The 22787-nt window shown below is 41.7% G+C and overlaps 1 protein-coding gene across 1 annotated transcript in view; it reads left to right on the top strand.

Annotated features, from left to right (window-relative positions):
• Positions 1 to 6497: 6497 nt before the first annotated feature.
• Positions 6498 to 22787, top strand: part of LOC106580460 (uncharacterized) — a 33970-nt gene continuing 17680 nt past the window's right edge. Inside the window, exons 1-2 of the mRNA XM_014161559.3 lie at positions 6498 to 6648; positions 18212 to 19209. Of these exons, the coding sequence (XP_014017034.1) occupies positions 6568 to 6648; positions 18212 to 19209 (1079 nt within the window). The 5' untranslated portion in view covers positions 6498 to 6567. The remainder of the gene's footprint in view (positions 6649 to 18211; positions 19210 to 22787) is intronic.

Here is a 22787-nt window from a genome sequence, read left to right as displayed (position 1 = left end):
CCTCATTCCTGCAACGCGACTACCAAAGCCCTTACACATAACTTACCACTGATGTGTTTGTGGGCTGGTCTTTGGCCTTTTATCCTCAGAAGTAAAGAGAGAAAGATGTAAATGTTCTCCAATTGTGGTACTTATATCTGAGAAGACAGATGTTTTTCAGAGCATGTGTGCAGAGGTCATTCAATTGTACTTTCATGTATTTAAAATTGTAGAGTTCATTCAATTATATTGTTTACTCAGTGAAATTGAACATCAGGTTTAAAAATAATAATAAAATAAAGACTTACTATACTTTCTAAACATCTTCCAAGCGACAAAAGCACCAGCTATCACCACTGCCAACATGCCCAGAGGAATGAACAGGTCTCTCAGGGTTATGGGACTGCTGAAGGAGAGACACATTTAAACTGTAAACTACAGTCCATGAAATATCACAGATAAATGGATGATTAAAATGATCACAGTAATATTTCATTTTTTGTACTGTTGTGATAATTTGGAGATAAATCTGTTTATGTTCAGAATAAAGAACTCATAAGAATAAAGCTACTTATTACTGGATACGCACAGATGTATTCTAGCCAGGAGGACGGGACACTGTAAATAATAAAATACAAGATGTATTTTTGTTAATATCTGAAAATGAAATGAATAGGCTATATTTATTTTAATAACTACTACTGTAATCAATTTGGCATGAGTAGGTCTAAGTAAGAAATAAAGCTAAACGAGTGGTAACCTCTGGTAGTCAATCTCCAACGCTCCCTTCAGCTTCTTGAGTTTGAAGGGTCCGTGTTTGGAGGGGCAGATGGTTGTTGAGTGGTTGAAGTTTGTCCTGTTTTGTGTGATTAAAAATAATTACATTATTCATTGACCAGCGTTCCAGGAAGACACAGGATCAACTGAATATACATGAAACTATCAATAAGTATCCATGACCAATATGTTTTATATAACATAAAGACAAAGTAAACGTAACTTGACAGTAAAGGATTGTTCTGCACTCACTGGTGCTAGTGGTGGGGATAATCTGGGTTTTGGTTTGTGGATCGACTGTGATGTGAACAGGCATCTTCAGGTTTCCCACACTACATCAGTACCAGCCAGTATTTCTCATCTTCAGGTTTCCCACACTACATCAGTACCAGCCAGTATTTCTCATCTTCAGGTTTCCCACACTACATCAGTACCAGCCAGTATTTCTCATCTTCAGGTTTCCCACACTATATCAGTACCAGCCAGTATTTCTCATCTTCAGGTTTCCCACACTACATCAGTACCAGCCAGTATTTCTCATCTTCAGGTTTCCCACACTACATCAGTACCAGCCAGTATTTCTCATCTTCAGTCCACTCATGATCACCAATAAGAAATGTGTTTTGGTGGAATCCTTGATCTGTTGTAATTTCACTAATGTTCCATCTAAAGTCCCAGAATTCCACTTCACACAAGAGCCACCATTCCTGCACCACTTCATATCTCTACTGTTATTAGAGTAACAACGTACAGCGACACTCCCTCTTTCAACATCAGTCACATGTTGTTGGTCCACATACAGTCCTGTTGGAGTACCTGAACACAGAGATAGAGTGAGTCAGAGGTAGGCTATTTTGTGTAACTTAGAATTCCAAACTTAATCCATGTTATCTCACTGGGCACAAACTGGTTGAATCAACGTTGTTTCAATGTAATCTGTAAATGTATTGTGACATTGAATCCACATGGAAAATACATTGGATTTGTTGGTTTGAAAGTGAAATTTCAACCACAGGATTATGTCAATGTGGTAACCAAATTTCAACATAGACAAATCTTGTATGAAATATGTTAAATTTGTACTGAGTGTCAAGCCTCCCGAGTGGCGCAATGGTCTAAGGCACTGCATCGCAGTGCTAGCTGTGCCACTAGAGATTCTGGGTTTGAGTCCAGGCTCTGTCGCAGCTGGCTGTGACCGGGAGACTCACGGGATGGTGCACAATTGGCCCAGTGTTGTCAGGGGAGGGTTTGGCCGGCAGGGATATCCTTGTCCCATCGTGCACTAGTGACTCCTGTGGTGGGCTGGGTGCAGTGCATGCTGACAAGGTCGCCAGGTGTATGGTGTTTCCTCTGACACATTGGTGCAGCTGGCTTCTGGATTAAATGGGCATTGTGTCAAGAAGCAGTGCGGCTTGGTTGAGTTGTGTTTTGGAGGACGCATGGCTCTCAACCTTTGCCTCTCCCGAGTCCGTACGGGGGTTGCAGCGATGACTGTAACAAGAAAAAGGGGTAACAAACAAAAAACAAACAATGTCAGATCTTCAATGTTATATCCAGATTGAAATGGCGTGGTGTTTCCCTATGTTGATAAAAACATGTTATGAAATCTTGTTTGCCAAAAGGATCGAGAAACATAATCCAGACTCCAAAACGATATGGGAAAGATTCTTGTTTTTACATATAGGAATATCATGGCCTTGAAGTACAACATCAGAATAAAGTCAATAGACTGGACAGCACCTCCTACTGGAGAATTGATCTATCTACAGCTACTCTTTGGTCTCCTATCCAGGCTTTTAACCAAGCCCAGCCCAGCCCTATGATATTTGTCACTGACTATTGCCAATGTGCTACAGTATCATGAGATTGACTTTTGAGAGAGCTCCACCTCAAAAGTAAATAGATTCACTGTTGTTGTCAAAGTAATTCCAACGAGTAAGTTTAACAGAGAAAATGAAATGCGATCATACTTTATCACTCACAGTATATATCATCAATGATGCTATTTGCAATGTCACCAACAGCTATTGTTTCAATTCAACCTAGAATTCAACTAAAAATAGACACTACACCAGTGCTATGGCTTCAAGCTCTGGTTGATTTAAAATGTTACGATATTTAGTGAATTGTGTTTGGTTGTCAATGCAACTAAATATCAATATTTGAAGGAGATGTATCTTCTGCTTGGATAGTTCCATCTGTGCCACTGACTTAGTCTGGCTTTATTTCCTGTTTGTCTCCAAATTAATAATTCATATGTTGGATACACTTCTCACCCAATTACTAAAGTTAAAGAATATGACTAAATCAAATCAAACATGATTTAAAGTGCTTTTAAAGTTTAATTTGATTCGATTTAGATTTTGGGTGAATCCAACATATCAATTATTTAGTGTATCCAACATATAAACAATGAATTTGTAGACAAACTGGAATTAATGCCAGTGGCACAGATGGAACTATCCAAGCAGAAGATAAATCTCCTTCAAATGTTGATATTTAGTTGCAAAATATTTAGTTGCAAAAAAAATTCTACCAACCTTGCACAATTCTTATGGCAATACACAGTAGAGGGGTTGGGTTAAGTGCGGAAGACACATTTCAGTTGAATACATTCAGTTGGACAATTGAGTAGGTATCCTCCTTTCCCTTTCCCTTTCCCTTATCCATTGTTTTTGTCAGAATCGCTCAAGCTCAGTACATTTGGTTGGTAATCATTGAAGGACAACTATATTCAAACCTTGTCTCTGATTCGCAAAGAGATTTAAGTCAGGACTGAGAATGGACACTTCAGGAACACTCAACATGTCTTGGAAAGACATTCAGGTGTGTCTTTGGCATAAACATTTGTGTAATTGTCCCGCTGAAAAAACAAAACTCCATACCAGGGTTTGCAGAAGACTATGGCAGGTTTTCCTTTAACTTTTTACCTGTTCTTTGCTCCTTTCATGTGATTCTGACAATCTCCCCAGTCCCTGCCGGTGACCAGCATACCCATAACATGATGCTGCCACCACAATACTTGAAAATACAGAGAATCAACAACATTGCATTAAATCCACATTACTGGCCTGTATGACAAAGTAAAAAGAATGTAGCCTGATTTAAAGAATTTACTCCATTCCGGTGGTGGAAAAAGTACCTAATTGTAAATGACTCAAGTAAAAGTGAAAGTCACCTAGTAAAATACGACTTGAGTAAAGTCTAAAAGTATTTGGGTTTAAATATACTTAAGTATCAAAAGTAAAAGCATAAATCATTTAAAATTCCTTATATTAAGCAAACCAGACAGCACAATTTTCTTTTTGTATTTATTTACGGATAGTCAGGGGCACACTCCAACACTCGAAGCATGTGTGTTTAGTGAGTCCACCAGATCAGAGGCAGTAGGGATGTCCAGGTATGTTCTCTTGATAAGTGCGTGAATTGGACCATTTTCCTGTCCTGCTAAGCATTAAAAATGTAACGACGACTTTTGGGTGTTAGGGAAAATGTATGGAGTACAAGTACATTTATTTCAATTGGAATGTAGTGAAGTAAAAGTAAAAGTTGTCAAAAATATAAATCAGTGAGTACAGATACCCCAAACTTCTTAAGTAGGACTTTAAAGTATTTTTACTTAAGTACTTTACACCACTGCTCCATACTGCTTGCAACAAGGACGTTAAGTAATACTTCAAGACAACACGGCAAAGATATTAACTGTTTGCCTAAATTAAAAACCAATACAACACAACACAGAGTAAAACCCTCTATATTTTCAAGTATTGTTGTGGCAGCATCATGTTTTGGTTATGCTTGTCATCGGCAGGGATTGAGGAGTTTGTCAGGGTCAAAATAATATGAAATGATCAAAGCACATGTAAGTAGGTAGAGGTGCCTCAGTCTTCTGAAAACCTAACCCTGTAATAGAGTTGGATTTTTTACAGTTTTAATATCAAGTTTTAATATCAAAGCCAGACCAGAATGAATTTCCAAGAGGTGTTCGGTGTTTTTGAGTGGTTCAGTCTCAGTCCTGGCTTTAATTTGCTTGAAAATCTGAGACAAGGTTTGAATATTGCTGTCCATCAATGATGGACAGCAATGTTTGGATTTGCTGACTAACTTTGTAGGGGGAATATGTGGGTTAAAGAACCTTGGTTCTTAGTAAAACAACCAGGGTTGGTGTCAATTTTATAAATGTACTCATGAATTGACCCCAACCTTGGCAAGAAAAATGTGTTTAAAGTTACAATGTTTAGTAGGAAACAGCAACCAAACTTGTAATAATCTTCAGATTAAAAGCAATGCTGATCATTTGATCATATATACACATACCCTTACTTGCGAGTCTGGAGAAGATGAGGAGGGAGAAGGAGAGATGAGGAGCCATGTGTGTGGGATTTTGGTCTCTGTCCCTTACCTGGTATGAATGCACAAATGTGTGTTTCTAAGACCAAGGTACCAAAGACAATGACTCTACCTCCTAATCTTCTTAGGCATCACTGTTTATTACTCTCTTCCTGCTACATTTGTGTTAAAATGCCCCCCTCAGTGGCAACTATTACATCCCTTGAGCTAGTTGTCACAGTCACTGTTCCTATTTTTTATCAGTTTTTTTAAATATTTATGTTTAATGTTTTTTTTCTCACAATTAACATAAAAGCCAAGACCTCTTGGTAGCAAAACTCTCAATAGGAAGGCTACATAATGATTCCCCTGGTCTGCACATGTAGTTACCAAGAAATGTGCAGTATCTTGTTCCACCACAAGACTGTCCCATGTACTCACTGACGTGCATATGAGTATGCTCAGGAATGATTACTTAACATTGACAGGGCAGACAATAGATGCTACTCCCTCCTGATTTGCCCTTAAAGCTGTTAAAGCCAGCCAAACAATATGATAAACAGTTTAGTGAGCATTTTGTTCTATAGGTCTACATCCCCATTAATCAGCATGCTTATGAATATCAGCTAATCTCATTAACTCCATGTGATACAGATCATCTTCAGGGCATTTGTAAACATACTTTTGTCAACTTTACACAAATGTATTCTCAACTCTGCGTAAGTCAAGTAATGTATTTGATGTGAAAAGATCTGATGTGATTTGTCAAAATACTAATTAGTGGAAAAAAATATCAGAAATGGGCAACCTGTGTAAATGCAGCCACAGGCTTAGAAGTGTAGCCTTCCTATATGATTGTATATTGCCTTGGCCAAAAGTGTTGGGCTTTTATGGCACAGGTGGTAGTGAACTTGCCCTTTAAATAGAGGTCCTTGGTTCAGCCCTGTTCCGCTCCAGCTTTCCCTTCTCAATTTTCTACACATTCATAAAGTCATTATATCTACACCTACACTGGGTCAAGGTCATTTTGTGAACCACGCTTAATTGGTGGCACCAATGCAAGAGTAAGCTACCCATGTTCACATTGGGTTTGTGCACGGGACCCCCTAAATGAGAGTACTATTACCCTGCTACCAAGTTGCCTGGGCTTTTATGGAACAGGTGGTGGGGGTCTGTTCCATAATCACTACACAATCATATAAAGTTACTCCAAATCAATGGTCTGCAGATGACCTACTACAGGGAGATTTAGATTACTATTCCTAATCCCACGCATGGTGCATTAAAAGTGTAAGTTTTGTCAAAATGATTGTGAACAAATTGGACTGACTGTCAAGCTGTGAGCACTTCAGTACAACCCCCTGTGATTTCTGCATGCGGGTCCACGAACGATAAAAGCGCGCTCCCGAGACTTCAGGTGAATGGGAAGCGAGAGCGGGTTATGGTTCAGTGTGCGTCGGGGAAAAGGAAAAAATAAAGAAAATGACCTGCAACAGCTCGTTCTGGGCACATGTGTTCATGACAGCGTATTTACTATGGGTCACTGGACGTGTTGCTCAGAAAGTAAGTAACACATGGCTGCTCTTTGTTTACAGTCTATATTTGCCTCATAAAAAAGCGTAGTGAATTGTTTCACCCGTCATCGGTCTTCTAGTTTAGTGACTGGCTGAAAACTTGTTAAGCAAGAATTAAACTGTATTAAGTTTCCTTGTTGTTGTTGTGTAGCTAGTTATTTTCCACCCAGGGAAAGACAGAATATAGACTTTACTGGGTCATTTGTAATTATAGTGAGAACTTGATGCACTAAATGCACTGTAAAGTATTGTAGTAGAGTAGTCCGGTATACATGTGGACACCACCCGTGCATACACAGGGCTCATCTCTCCAGAAGTTTGAGTATAGTTTTACATTAATAATCACTTTTTAGTAATCTAATACCATTATCTTATAAAATGATCTACTATCCTATCGAGTGCTACAAAAAGCTTATTGACATTTCAATAGGAAGCTTCCAATAGTAATCACCCCAAGTTCAAAGTCATGCTGGGTTGGTAACTGAGGAAAATAAGTAATTATTTTATGTGATTTTTCCAGTTGATCATTTTGTCGATTTATGCGCAATTGGATATCAGCTTTTCGCAACTGTAAGATATCACACAGAAATATACATCGATATTAGGCTATAGCCAGATGTGTCTGCACATCTTGATAATCAGCTGGCAGTACTCTCTGTAAGGCTGCATTTTCCAACCATGTGGAGGAAAACATCCCATGGAACTGAGCATGCACTCAGTTTTTTGTCCTCAACTATATCTAGTTGAGTTAAAGGCAATGGCATGCAGAGTCAGACAGAGAGAGCAGTGAAATGAGAACCACATGGATGAAGCCAGAGCAGGGCATGTTCACCTCCTGTTGATCTGAGTCTGACTCACTCTCACTTTGTGGTGAAAACAACCCCCACTGCCTGACTGCCTGACACTGACATGGATTTCATGACTTTATTCCCAAACAAGAGCTCCCATAAATCACCCTGTACATACTGTAGAGTAGAGACACCTTACTCCTGCTCTCTGTTATACAACACACAGCAGTTTCTGTCTGACAGGGTTCCTAGTACAGTAGTGTTTAAGTGTAAACCAACCGTTCCCTTACAATTCATTATCAGTGTTACATGGCACTGGATTGCATGGTATGATCAGTGGCTTTTTCCTGGTTATTGGGTTTCCACATTCACACTAAGGTGGGGTTTGGGGGTGTAACACACCTGAAACATGTTTAGTACAGTGGAGGCTTGCAGAGGGGAGGACGGCTCATAATAATGTATGGAATGGAGTCAATGGAATGGTATCAAACACATCAAAGATGTGGTTTGCATGTGGTTGATACCACTCCATTGACACCATTCCAGCCATTATTATGGTCCATCTTCCCCTCAGCAGCCTCCACTGGTTTAGCAGTGTGGTTGTGCAAAAGATGGTGAAGCAGTCCAGGTGACACTCTGGTTTGGGTTTCTTCTCAATTTGGTCCAATTCCCAAACTAGGAAGAAACCTGTATGTAGGCTACATTCTTATTAATATCTGCTCTCCTTTTCTGAGTGTTCTGTATGTGAACATCTGACACTATAGTATTGACTTAAATAGCATAAATATATGTGCAGTATCTGGGTAGAATTAAGCTATTGATCGCCACTGTACTGTAAATGAAATATAAGACAGAGGTGTCACATGACCAAATTAATCCATAACATTACCGTGTCATATAGTGTCTATGGGCCATGGAAGTGTGATATTTAATTATGTTCAGTTATTAGCATTTGGGAAAGACTTCCCTAATCTGTTCAGTGCTTACAGGTGATTAACAGAGTCCGGTAGAAGGCGTTCTTTTTAATCACCAAATTCTTCCTGACAACTTTGGCAGCAGTTAGAATGCAGTGGTACCATAAAATAATTCCCCCCACTTCCTATGTGGTTTCTGGTGCTGTAGCCTCTCCGCAATGATTTGAGTGTGACACGGCCATTGTATTTGCATTCGGAAAGCATTCAGACTGCTTTACTTTTTCCACATTTTGTTACGTTAAAGCCTTATTCTAAAATGTTTTCTCATCAATCTACACACAATACCCCATAATAACAAAGCGAAAACAGGTTTTTAGACATTTTAGCAAATGTATAAATTGTATAAAAAACTGAAATACCTTATTTACATAATTATTAAGACCCTTTGCTATGAAACTCGAAATTGAGCTCCGGTGCATCCTGTTTCCATTGATCATCCTTGAGATGTTTCTACAACTTTATTGGAGTCCATCTGTGGTAAATTCAATTGATTGGACATGATTTGGAATGGCACACACCTGTCTATATAAGGTGCCACAGTTGACAGTGCTTGTCAGAGCAAAAACCAAGTCATGAGGTCAAAGGAATTGTCCGTAGAGCTCCGAGACAGGATTGTGTCGAGGCACAGATCTGGAGAAGGGTACCAAAACATTTCTGCAGCATTGAAGGTCCCCAAAAACACAGTGGCCTCCATCATTCTGCAAACTGACCATCCTACCAATCCTCGACTTCGGCGATGTCATTTACAAAATAGCTTCCAATACCCTACTCAACAAGCTGGATGCAGTCTATCACAGTGCCATCCGTTTTGTCACCAAAGCCCCATATACTACCCACCACTGCGACCTGTACGCTCTCGTTGGCTGGCCTTCGCTTCATAATCGTCGCCAAACACATTGGCTCCAGGTCATCTACAAGACCCTGCTAGGTAAAGTCCCCCCTTATCTCCGCTCACTGGTCACCATAGCAGCACCCACCTGTAGCACGAGCTCCAGCAGGTATATCTCTCTGGTCACCCCTAAAGCCAACTCCTCCTTTGGTCGTCTCTCCTTCCAGTTCTCTGCTGCCAATGACTGGAACGAACTACAAAAATCTCTGAAACTGGAAACACTTATCTCCCTCACTAGCTTTAAGCACCAGCTGTCAGAGCAGCTCACAGATCACTGCACCTGTACATAGCCCATCTATAATTTAGCTCAAACTACTACCTCTTCCCCTACTGTATTTATTTATTTTATTTATTTTGCTCCTTTGCACCATATTATTTATATTTTATCTCTGAACTTTCTTCAAACTACAAATCTACCATTCCAGTGTTTTTCTTGCTATACTTTATTTACTTTTCCACCATGGCATTTTTTTGCCTTTACCTCCCTTATCTCACATCATTTGCTCACATTGTATATAGTCTTATTTATTTATTATTTTTTTTCTACTGCATCATTGATTGTATGTTGTTTTACTCCATGTGTAGCTCTGTGTTTTTGTATGTTGTCGAACTGCTTTGCTTTATCTTGGCCAGGTCGCAATTGTAAATGAGAACTTGTTCTCAACTTGCCTACCTGGTTAAATAAAGGTCAAATAAAATAAATAAAATACAATTCTTAAATGGAAAAAGTTTGGAACCAACAAGACTCTTCCGAGAGCTGGCTGCCCGGACAAACTGAGCAATTGGGGGAGAATGGCCTTGGTCAGGAAGGTGACCAAGAACCCGATGGTCACTCTGACAGAGCTCCAGAGTTCCTCTGTGGAGATGGGAGAACCTTCCAGAAGGACAACCATCTCTGCAGCACTCCACCAATCAGGCCTTTATGGTAGAGTGGCCAGACGGAAGCCACTCAGTAAAAGGCACATGACAGCCCGCTTGGAGTTAGCCAAAAGGCACCTAAAGGACTCTCAGACCATGAAAAACAATATTCTCTGGTCTGATGAAACCAAGATTGAACTCTTTGGCCTGAATGCCAAGCGTCACGCCTGGAGGAAACCTGGCACCATACTTATGGTGAAGCATGGTGGTGGCAGCATCATGCTGTGGGGATGTTTTTCAGTGTCAGGGACTGGGAGACTAGTCAGGATCGAGGGGAAAGATAAATAGAGCAAGATACAGAGAGATCCTTGATGAAAACCTTCTCCAGAGTGCTCAGGACCTCAGACTGGGGCGAAGGTTCACCTTCCAACAGGACAACGACCCTAAGCACACAGCCAAGACAATGCAGGAGTGGCTTCGGGACAAGTCTCTGAATGTCCTTGAGTGGCCCAGCCAGAGCCTGGACTTGAACCCGATCGAAACATCTTTGGAGAGACCTGAAAAAAGCTGTGCAGCAACTCTCCTCATCCAACCTGACAGAGCTTGAGAGGATCTTCAAAGAAGAATGGGAGAAACTCCCCAAATACAGGCGTGCCAAGCTTGTAGCGTCACACCCAAGGAGACTCTAGGCTGTAATCGCTGCCAAAGGTGCTTCAACAAAGTACTGCGTAAAGGGTCTGAATACTTATGTAAATGTGATATTTCAGGGATTTTTTGTAATAAATTTGCAAACATTTCTAAAATCCTGTTTTTTTGCTTTGTCATTATGTGGCATTGTGTGTAGATTGATGGGTTGGGACAATTTAATCAAATTGTATTGGTCACATACACGTGTTTAGCAGATGTTATTGCGGGTGTAGCGAATTGCTTGTGTTTATAGCTCCAACAGTGCAGTAATATCTAGTAAGTAATATCTAATAATTTCACAACAATACACACATCTAAAGTAAAGGAACGGAATTAAGAAACATTTTCTGGGCTAATAATGTAAGAATTAACAAATAAATAAAAAAATACTGCAAAGTTGCCTAGAAACTAGAAGCACGGCTGCCCTATCTGTCTGCGCCATGGTTGTACACCATTTAGAAGAAGGCTGTAAGGTAACAAAATGTGGAAAAAGTCAAGGGGTCTGAATCCTTTCCAAATGCACTGTATGTGTATGGAAATGCCAATTATCTCCTAGAAAATATGCAATTGTTTGTGATTTCATTGGATTACAAGTGTGGCCATTTTGGTTTCACTATCGCAATTTGCTAAGACTTCATTCTAGTCTTGATTGAAGTGTTATTGGAGATAATCTGGGGTTTGTTTCTTTATCAACATTTTCCTTTTAATCTTTTTTTATTTCTTTTGTTTTTTCATTGCAGATTTCTCCCTTGGGTAATTTTTAAATCAATATTAGTAATGACCACACACTAGTACAACACTAGGAAGGAGAATCTCTAAGGCTACGAACTGTCAAGACTCGTCCCCATCCACTGTGACTGAGTGGCGGTGAGCAGTAGAATTCTTAGAACTGAACAACAAAAGCCCTTGGTATATTGAATTGTCAGCGTCCCCAGCTTTAGTGTCTGTGTGCGTAGGGTGCTCACTATCTTTGCAATTATCTGCCTGATGGGGCACTCTAAATGATGCCTTTGTCCTCTTGTCCTCTTTTGTATAAAGTTGATTTTTGGAACAGCGTAAACAAGCTTGGAATTCATTGCATCCACCCCCAAAAGGGAATCTTTCAACTTTGATAAATCCACCACCCTAACATCTAGACAAATGAGAACCACCCGAACATCTAGACAAATGAGAACCACCCGAACATCTAGACAAATGAGAACCACCCGAACATCTAGACAAATGAGAACCACCCGAACATCTAGACAAATGAGAACCACCCGAACATCTAGACAAATGAGAACCCCCCGAATATCTAGACAAATGAGAACCACCCGAATATCTAGACAAATGAGAGCATGTTGGACATTTGAAGTTATGAAATATTACAGTATCTTTTCATAATTTCAGTGCTTATTCTAATGTTGATTTTTAAACAAGCATCAGTTTGATGCTGAGGAATTCACTGAGGAATTCATCCCCTAGCTAAATGTTTAAAGTCCATAAAGAGACTAGTTCATACTGTAAACATATATTGGTCAGACAGTGAGGTTGGCATGATGGTAAATAAACTGTACCGTTACTTTAAATGAGATGAATGGGCCAGGCAGAGGGAGAGAGCTCCAGCTCCAGCTGCCCAGCTAGCTGGCTTGGCTGTTCTGGCTGTGTGTGTTGTTGTCATCCTGCATGGTGGGGCTACTCACTCAGCTGCTGAGAGATTAATTACTGAGGATGCATCCATTCACTGCCTGGATCACATTCCAAATCTGGAAATTATTTCTCCAAATTGGTCCGAACCACCATGGAGACATAACTCTGACTGACTGCATCTCATCAACATGCTTTAATTCCTAGGCTAGGCGTCCTTAGTTAATGACTGTTAGTGCAACCTCCTTCTATCCAGAGAGGAAGAAAAATACAGGGAACACATGACAACACAGCATGGAAGCAACACAACATTAGCAAACATTTTTTTTAAATACTGTTTTTGCTTTGTTATTATGTGGTATTGTGTGTAGATTTGATGAGGGAAAAAAACGATTTAATACATTTTAGAATAATGCTGTGGAAAAAGTAAGTGTCTGAATACTTTCCAAAGGCACTGTAATGTATACGTTGTGGGCTCGTGGATCAACGCCTTTTCACAGCTGTGGACGGACAACACCGGGTGCAAGGATGTTGTGTCTTAGTATAGCGCTTCTATGACACACAGATTCAGTATTCTCCACTGTAGAAATAACCCTAAAGTCTATGCTCTAGATTTCTGTCTGTGTCTGACCTGACCAGCAACAGTGGCTAAATGATTGGATTGAGACAGACCGACAGACATACAGAGGAGTTGCTGAGCCTTGGGTTATATAACACTTCATCTGGGAGTTGGCATAGCTGAAGCGTCAGCCTGTAGAGCAGTGTCACTTTTCTACTCCAGTAAACAGCGCCTGGGAGGATCCCTGCCCGTCTGGCTGTTTAGGAGCCAGTCAGGGGCTGTTTGTGCATGTGAGGGAAGGGAATGAGTGAGTGTGTGACAGCTATTGCTATGGGAAGTCGAGCCTCTGTTTTGAAGGGTTTTAGCTGGGGGTTTCATCATACTAGTTGTATACCTGTTTCAATTCCTCAGTAAGCTCTTCAGTTGTTAGGGAGAGTTTGTTATGATTTAGGGATTGGAATTGTGTTCAAAATTCATATTCCAAACAGTAAATCAATCATAGGGATATACTTTTAGTAGGCTTTGTATAAAGTTCAAACTATATTTCAGGTAATTTGCAGTTCTGGAAATGTTGTTCTGACAAAGGATTCAAGTTGCTTAACAATATCAATATTATGGTCAACCTCGAACTAATCACAGGTTTGCATTTGACATTCCAATGCACAAGTCATTCTACACCATTATATGCTTGGTTTCTCTGCTTTTGTACAGGGATCGTCTAGTCAATCTCCTTGTGTGGCACAACTCGGGCGCAATGACCGACCAGCAGGGTCTTCTGTAAACTTTCTGCCTGCTCCTACTTATTAACATCACTTCATTAAAGTGTTATCTCCCATCCGACCATGAAGTGGTGCAACCAAACGGCACTGCTGCCCATTGTTCCCCATGAGAAAAGGCTTCCTTGAATAATGCCCGCCCTGGCTGCGACTGCCAGTGGAGAGGCCTGTGTCTGTGATGTAACAGAACTGGGATGTTTGGCATTATAAGAATGTCCCATTTGCATTTTACACTGTGGCACTTTGAGGCCATTCATGTCCAGTCTACCATGTACATCACACCACAGTAAGGGTGGCGGACCTCCAGATAGCCAGTCCTAGTGCAGCCAGAGCCAGGAAAATGACACAGTCCCTGTCCCTCCTTCCCTGACAAAGTTCTCTCTCCTTCTATGTAGCCCACACACTGTCAATAGAAAGAGCCTGGCTACACAAAAGTGGATTTGGACACTTATATTGGTCACGGAGACAGACAAACACACCCCTCCCTTCCCCCCATGTTGTCAAGCTGTTCCCTTCATTCTATAGGGTATGGCACAATACCACTACACTGCACAAAACCGTAGAGCAACAACGGAAATTGGCTTCCTTTCTGCAACCTCTCTGGGAATGGCATTTGACCAGTTCAAATGTCATCCGCGTAATTATGTATTGTTGTTGTGGTGCTCATGACATGAGTTCCTAGAAAGTCTAAGGCAATTTTCTATTTTGAACCTTACTATGACATAATGTTTTCATTTGGTTAATGATGTTTGTCCCACATGAGACACTGTAGACCCGGGAAGCCTATTTCACTCCCTCGAAATCCCCAGAATGAATCTAAGATAACTCAAGAAATCTGTAATTTATTCAGACATTTTTGCTGAGGATGTTTTAGTTGGGCAGTATTACATCTAACTAAGGTGTTTGGTGCAGTATTTCTCAAGTAAAAAAAATGTGCAACGTGTTGTTTTATGTAAACAAAGTCAGAGCTGCTGGGCAGGTCTCACTGTCTTTGCTATTGGATAGAGAGAAATCACTGCAGCTGCTCACCCCATGTTAGTGGGCAAATGTACAGCACCAGTCAGAAGTTTGGACACTACTACTCATTCAAGGGTTTTCGTAGATTCTTACTATTTTCTACATTGTAGAATAATAGTGAAGACGTCAACACTATGAAATAACACATATGGAATCATGTAGTAACCAAAAAAATATTATTAAATCAAAATGTATTTTAGATTTGAGATTCTTCAAAGTAGCCACCCTTTGCCTTCATGACAGCTTTGCACACTCTTGGCATTCTCTCAACCAGCTTCACCTGGAATGCTTTTCCAACAATCTTGAAGGAGTTCCCACATATGCTGAGCACTTGTCCTTCACTCTGCTGTCTAACTCATCCCAAACCATCTCAATTGGGTTGAGGTCGGGTGATTTGTGGAGGCCAGGTCATCTGATGCAGCACTCATTCAAGCTCCTTCTTGGTCAAATAGCCCGTACACAGCCTAGAGGTGTGTTTTGGGTCATTGTCCTGTTGAAAAACAAATGATAGTCCCACTAAGCGCAAACCAGATGGGATGGCGTATCACTGCAGAATGCTGTGGTAGCCATGCTGGTTAAGTGAGCATTGAATTCTAAATAACTCACTGACAGTGTCACCAGCAGAGCAACACCACACCATCACACCTCCTCCATGCTTCACGATGGGAACCAAACATGCAGAGATCTGTTCACCTACTCTGCGTCTCACAAAGATCATCAATCAAATGTATTTATAAAGCCCTTCTTACATCAGCTGATGTCACAAAGTGCTGTACAGAAACCCAGCCTAAAACCCCAAACAGCAAGCAATGCTGCACAAAGGCACGTGGTTGCAACCAAAAATCTCAAATTTGGACTCATCAGACCAAAGGACAGATTTCCAGCGGTGTAATATCCATTGCTGCTATTTCTTGGCCCAAGCAAGTCTCTTATTATTATTGGTGTCCTTTAGTAGTGGTTTCTTTGCAGCAATTCGACCACGAAGGCCTGATTCACGCAGTCTCCTCTGAACAGTTGATGTTGAGATCAACTGAAGCATTTATTTCTGAGGCTATTATTTCTGAGGCTGGCAACTCTAATGAACTTATCCTCTGCAGCAGAGGTAACTTTGTGTCTTCCTTTCCTGTGGCGGTCCTCATGAGAGCCAGTTTCATCATAGCGCTTGATGGTTTTTGCGACTGCACTTGAAGAAACTTTCAAAGTTCTTGACGTTCCACATTGACTGACCTTCATGTCTTAAAGTAATGATGGACTGTCGTTTCTCTTTGCTTATTTGAGCTGTTCTTTCCATAATATGGACTTGGTCTTTTACCAAATAGGGCTATCTACCTTGTCACAACACAACTGATTGGCTCAAACGCATTAAGAAGGAAAGAAATTCCACAATTTGACTTTTTAACGAGGCACACCTGTTAATTGAAATGAATTCCAGGTGACTACATCATGAAGCTGGTTGAGAGAATGCCAAGAGTGTGCAAAGCTGTCATCAAGGCAAAGGGTGGCTACTTTGAAGAATCTCAAATCTCAAATATATTTAGATTTGTTTAACACTTTTTTTGGTTACTACATGATTCCATGTGTTATTTCGTAGTTTTGATGTCTTCACTATTATTCTACAATGTATAAATAAAGAAAAACCCTTGAATGAGTAGGCGGGTCCAAACCTTTGAGTAGTACTGTACATCCTCAAATCAAAAACTCAACCTTAATTTACCCGTTGTGACGCATGGATGTTCCAAACTCCGTTTTAGACGAGACTGACTTTATGACAAATTATTCTATTTACACTTTATAGTCAATTTTGACACTAGAATAACTGTTTCTGACTCCTATCGATGCCACATAGGCCGTTTTCAAAGGGATTTGTTGCTTTTTAAAGGTACTCCTTCTTTAATTTCTTTAACAGACGCTGTTATTATAATTTGTCAATTGTATTTAATACAAACCAAAAACACATACTGGATTACTAGCATAACACATGATAAGTTGCGTGGTTCATTTCCATGCATATAATATACATATTTTCCCATGGTTTGAAATAATAGCTGAGATTAATACGCTGTTGCAATGTTTTGATCCAATGTTTTTAGTCCAATGTTGTTCACCAACATATTGCAAAATTGTGGTCAGGATAGGGAGGTCTGAAACAGATTGATTACATATGCTGTTACGTGATGGTCAGGCGATCAGGACTGTCACACCTCTGGCGTGATATCCGTAATAAAATGCATTCAATATTTTCGGTGCATTCATGTGCTTTGAAAACACGTCTTTCATTAACTGTACAGAACACACACACACACACACACACACACACACACACACACACACACACACACACACACACACACACACACACACACACACACACACACACAGAGATATGTATGTCCTTACTGCCCTCCAGCTCTCTGTAAGGGACATTCTGACCTGGCTGTGAGGCTGCCAGCTGTATCAGCAATAGAGAGGCCTTTGAGTTGCAGAGTTGCAGTCAGAAGGACGGAGGGGGTTGCTGAGGCCAAACCTAGCAGCAGCCTCTCTAATACAGTGATGATTGAAAAGTACATCCAGATTTGGCTTCTTAAAATCTGAGGAATGCCTTTGATAAATGCATGCATATGGAGAGATGAGATGGGCCACGTAGTGGCAATCAAAGCGTCTATCTGGCGTGTGTCGATGGCAGTGGTGCGGGTGCTCCTTTTGCACACACACACACCACGTTTTAAAGTGTTCCCAGCCAAACTACTAGTGTTGCCTGGGGCATTGGCTGGTTTGTTACCTGTCTGGTGGTGGAGGCTGTGCTGGTTGAGCCCCGGCTAGGTCGTCGCTCGGTTCCCACAGTCCATAACCTGGGCTGAGAGGAAAGCTCATAAACACACCAGCCCTCCTACAAAGGTCTGGACCTGAGCTCTGGGCCCAGCAGCCCCAGCCACACATCTGCCGCTGCTTAGCCAGGCTGAGGTCCCCCTTCACCGTCCACCCCACACACCTGGGAAGCATTACAGCCAGCTCAGCGTGTTTTAAGAAACCCTCCCCAGGGTTACCCAAGCACAGGCATGCAAGGCACCGCCATGGCTTTGATATACTGGCTGGCAGAAGAGGAGGGTTGAGTAGTTCAGGTCTGGATGCAGTTCATTGTTTTTTAGGCAATGTGCAATTCAGCTCAACTGTATTATTTGTTTAAAAGGCAGCCTTATTTGTATTATATGTACCTAGACTTTATCATCATGTCTTTTTATTAAATGTTTATGTCTGCTGATTTTCTTTAAGTCTTTAACAAGTACTGGTATACAGTAGAAATGTTGATCATTAGAGCTGCTAGCATTTTTACGTACACTCATGTCCCCCTCACCAAGCCCATGTATGTGGTGATTGCAGGTCTACTTTGATTGTGGAGCGAAGGTGGATGTTGTGGATGTCCAAGGCCTCATCCTGTCTCCTGGGTTTCCCTATAACTATTCCTCAGGGACCCACTGTGTCTGGCAGTTCTTTGTGCCCGTCGGCCACCAGCTCATACTGGAGATATTTGACTTTGATGTATTCGAGAGCCACGACCCCTCCACCCAGTACACTGCCTTCTCTAACTTGAAAGTGGAAGATGCTGACGATGGGGCAATGTTCCCGTCTGGCGGTCCTGTCACAGATGAAAACATGTCAATGCTGGCTAAAGACGTCCCTGTAACTCAGGCTCAAGGGGGCAGAGCGAAAGCCCCCCAGTCCTCCTTCCAAAATGACAAGGTCAAGCAGGTGGTGGTGGTGCAAGAGCAGTCCACCAAGATGGAGATCGCCAAAGTCTCCAACTCTGCTAAAAGGTCCACCTCTGACATTGCATCCCCACATCCCCCCTCACACCTCCTACCCAGGGACCAGGCAGCGGTGAACTCAATCACCTCTCCTCTCCACAGAGGCGACCCTGACCTAAACCCTACCCTTAACCCCAGAGCAGCAGCCCCAGATCTGGCTGTGGTTGTAGACAAGGCCACCACTCCGACCTCTCCGCCCCCCATGGACACGGAGTCAGTGAGCTCTGAGACCCAGGTGGTGGACGCTTGCCCCCACGACGTCCTCTACATCTCGGACCTCCTCACCTTCTCCTCGCGCTTCTGTGGCTCCAACCGGCCCTCCAGCAGCCAGCTGGTGTTTGGCTCCAGCCAAGAGATGGTAGAAGTCATCATGGAGTTGATCACCACCACCCACTGGGGCCGCGGCTTCGCCCTGCTCTTTCACTACCACAACCGGACAGAACTGGATGGAGATGACCCCCGGCACGCCTACGCCCCTGCCGGGGCCAGCAAGATGGACTCTCTGCTGGCTGCCATGAGCGGAGCAGCCTTCTTTGCCATGGTGCTCACCAGCGCTCTATGCATCATTTTCAGGTATGTAAAAGCATGCAGAGAGAGTTGCTGTGATATGATATCCATTTGTCACATACGTGTTGTGTTATCAGGGAGTCAGAGCAACCTATTTATATTGAACCAGTACCTCAGGGGTGACATGCAGAGAGAATTGTGCAAATGTGACCGGTGTAGATTGCCTCTGCGTTGTGTTTTGATCGGCTTACATACACTGTACAGTGCATTCGGAAAGTACATTACGTTACAGCCTTTTTCTGAAATTGATTGAATAAAAAAAGATCCTCATCAATCTACACACAATACCCCATAATTACAAAGTGAACAATATATATATATATATATATATATATATTTTTTTTTTTTTGTGCAAATGTATTAAAAATAAAAAACAGAAATACTATGAGACTCGAAATTGAGCTCAGGTGCATTCTGAGATGTTTCTACAACTTGATTGGAGTCCACCTGTGGTAAATTCAATTGATTGGACATGATTTGGAAAGGCACACACCTGTCTATATAAGGTCCCACAGTTGACAGTGCATGTCAGAGCAAAAATCAAGCTCCAGAGTTCCTCTGTGGAGATGGGAGAACCTTCCAAAAGAACAACCATCTCTGCAGCACTCCACCAATCAGGCTTTTATGGTAGAGTGGCCAGATGGAAGCCACTCCTCAGGAAAAGGCACATGAGAGCCTGCTTGGAGTTTTGCCAAAAGACACCTAAAGGACTCTCAGACAATGAGAAACAAGATTCTTTGGTCCGATGAAACCAAGATTGAACTCTTTGGCTTGAATGCCAAGTGTCACGTCTGAAAGAAACCTGACACCATCCATACGGTGAAGCGTGGTGGCAGCATCATGCTGTGGGGATGTTTTTCAGCGACAGGGACAGAGAGATCCTTGATGAAAACCTGCTCCAGAGCACTCAGGACCTCAGACTGGGGCGAAGGTTCACATTCCAGCAGGACAACGACCCTAAGCACACAGCCAAGACAACACAGGAGTGGCTTCGGGACAAGTCTCTGAATGTCCTTGAGTCGCCCAGCCAAAGCCCGGACTTGAATCTGATCTAGCATCTCTGGAGACACCTCCAAGTTTGTGATATCCAATTGGTAGTTACAGTCTTTTCCCATCATAGCCTCTCTCTCGAGTCCGTATGGGAGTTGCAAAGGTCGAGAGCCGTGCGTCCTCCGAAACACAACCCCGCCAAGCCTCATTGCTTCTTGACACACTGCTCGCTTAACCCGAAAGCCAGCCGCACCAATTTGTCAGAGGAAACACGTACAGCTGGCGACCGAAGTCAGTGTACATGCACCTGACCACCACAAGGAGTCGCTAGAACGCAATGGGACAAGGAATATCCCAGCTGGCCAAACCCTCCCCTAACCGGACGACGCTGGGCCAATTGTGCACTGCCTCATGGGTCTCCCGGTCGCGGCTGCCCTATGGGACTCCCAATCATGGTCGTTTGTGATACAGCCCGGGATCGAACCCGGATCTGTAGTGACGCCTCTAGCACTGCGATGCAGTGCCTTAGACCGCTGCACCACTCGAGAGGCCCCGACCAAAAATACAAACATTTGTACATTTTAGAATAAGGCTGTAACGTAACAAAATGTGGAAAAAGTCAAGGGGTCTAAATACTTTCCGAATGCACTGTAACAATAATCTTGCTTCACATAACAGTACAATAACAAACGCAATGTACACTATAATTTATAGGCCTAGGCTAGCCAACTTTCTCAATGACAGTGCACTTGCAAACTGCTAACGGTAAAATATTGTCAACATTTCTTAACAAAAAAAACACGTGGCATACCTGACAATAACAGGAAAAACTTGCTGTGCTGCCCTTGTACGTCAACTCTGCAAAGTACAAATTCACAATGAAAGGGGACATGAATAGCCCAATGACATTGGTCAATAAATAATAATCATATTTTGGCTTTGACCCGAAATGCACTTAGATGCATCTGTAAATGATGGGCAAATGAACATTCATGGATATAGTCTACTGAGAAGAGACAGGAATAGGAATGGTGGGGGTGTAGCACTGTACATTCAGAATCAGATACCTTTTAAGAGAAGGGATGACCTTAATGTATGTCAAGTAGAGGCACTATGGGCTCAAGTACATCTGCCTCACCAGGCAGCCATATTGGTAGGATGTGTGTATAGACCTCCAAGCTCTAAGGTGTCCTATCTGGATGACTTATGCACTGGGTTTGACCAGGCCACAGATAGCAACAGAGATGTATTTATCTTGGGTGATTTTAATATAAATTGGAAGGATCACAATAATACGAATAGAACAAAATTGATGAGATATGCCGAGAACTGTGGTTTGAAACAAATTGTTAATGATACTACTAGATCATCAATTAAGTTGGGTCATTGTTCAGACACATGCATTGATCTAATCTTCTGTAATATACCATTGCAATGTTTAAAAGCCAGATCAATACCAGTGGGCTGGACAGACCATAATATTGTGACCATAACCATGAACACCAAGGTTCCAAAGAAACCCCCTAGGGTTGTGGTCAAGAGAAATTTTAAATTGTTTAATCATGAGCTATTTCTAAATGATTTGGCTGCTGTACCCTGGGAGCTGATTTATCTAGAGGATGATTTAAATCACGCGACAGAATGTTTTATTGATTTGCTCACTGAGGTAATGGACCATCATGCCCCAGTAAGAAAGAGTAGTTGGGGCTTGTCCATCTCCATGGATTGATGATGAACAGGGTGAGGCTTTTTCTCAAAGAAATATGGCAAAAGTCTTAGCAGCCAAGTGAAAATTAGAAATTGATGAACAGAATTATAGAACATTACGTAATTATGCAGTTAAATTGAATCGAAAGAAAAAAAAGTTATTTTATAACATTGTTTTCATTGATTGTAAAAATGATTCTAAAAAGGTATGGAACACAGTTAAGGGCTTAGTTGGTACATCTATCTCAACATGCCCATCTAGTGTGGAGGTTGACGGGAGAACAATAACAAAGCCAGTTGATATTGCCAATCATTTTGCAGATTTTTTTACAAAGAGAATTAATTTACTGAGCAACAATGTAAACATACATTCTTCCAAGCAAGCTATTGTCCAATGGATTGATGATCATATTATGAGCAATAAGGTCTGCTCTTTTAGTCTACAAACGGTGTCAGTGGAGGAGGTGTTAAACCTATTGAAGGCATTACCTGATGGTAAATCTACAGGTTATGGTCTTATGGACAATTTTTTGCTTCGCTGTGCTGCTCCCCAGATTGCAGTTCCACTGAGATATATATTTCATTGGTCACTGGAAAAGGGGATGTTTGCAAATGTATGGAAGCATGCGAAACTGTTTCCTATTCCGAAAGAATGCAAAGAACCCATTACTCCTGCCAATAGTCGACCAATTAGTCTACTCCCTACACTCAGTAAGATATTGGAGGGTATTGTGACATGGAAAAGAATGATCTGATTACACCCAGTCAGCATGCTTATCGCAAAAACCATTCCACTACCACTGCATTGGTTGATATGACTGACCAGTGGCTCAATGTTATGGATAATGGCAAGTTTGTGGGTGTGCTATTTTTAGATCATGAAATAA

Source organism: Salmo salar, chromosome 20 (assembly GCF_965601325.2).
Source record: "Salmo salar chromosome 20, fSalSal1, whole genome shotgun sequence".
In the NCBI taxonomy this organism is placed as follows: Eukaryota; Metazoa; Chordata; class Actinopteri; order Salmoniformes; family Salmonidae; genus Salmo; species Salmo salar.
Note: the sequence above shows the minus strand (reverse complement) of the source record. Positions and strands in the feature narration are given on the sequence as shown.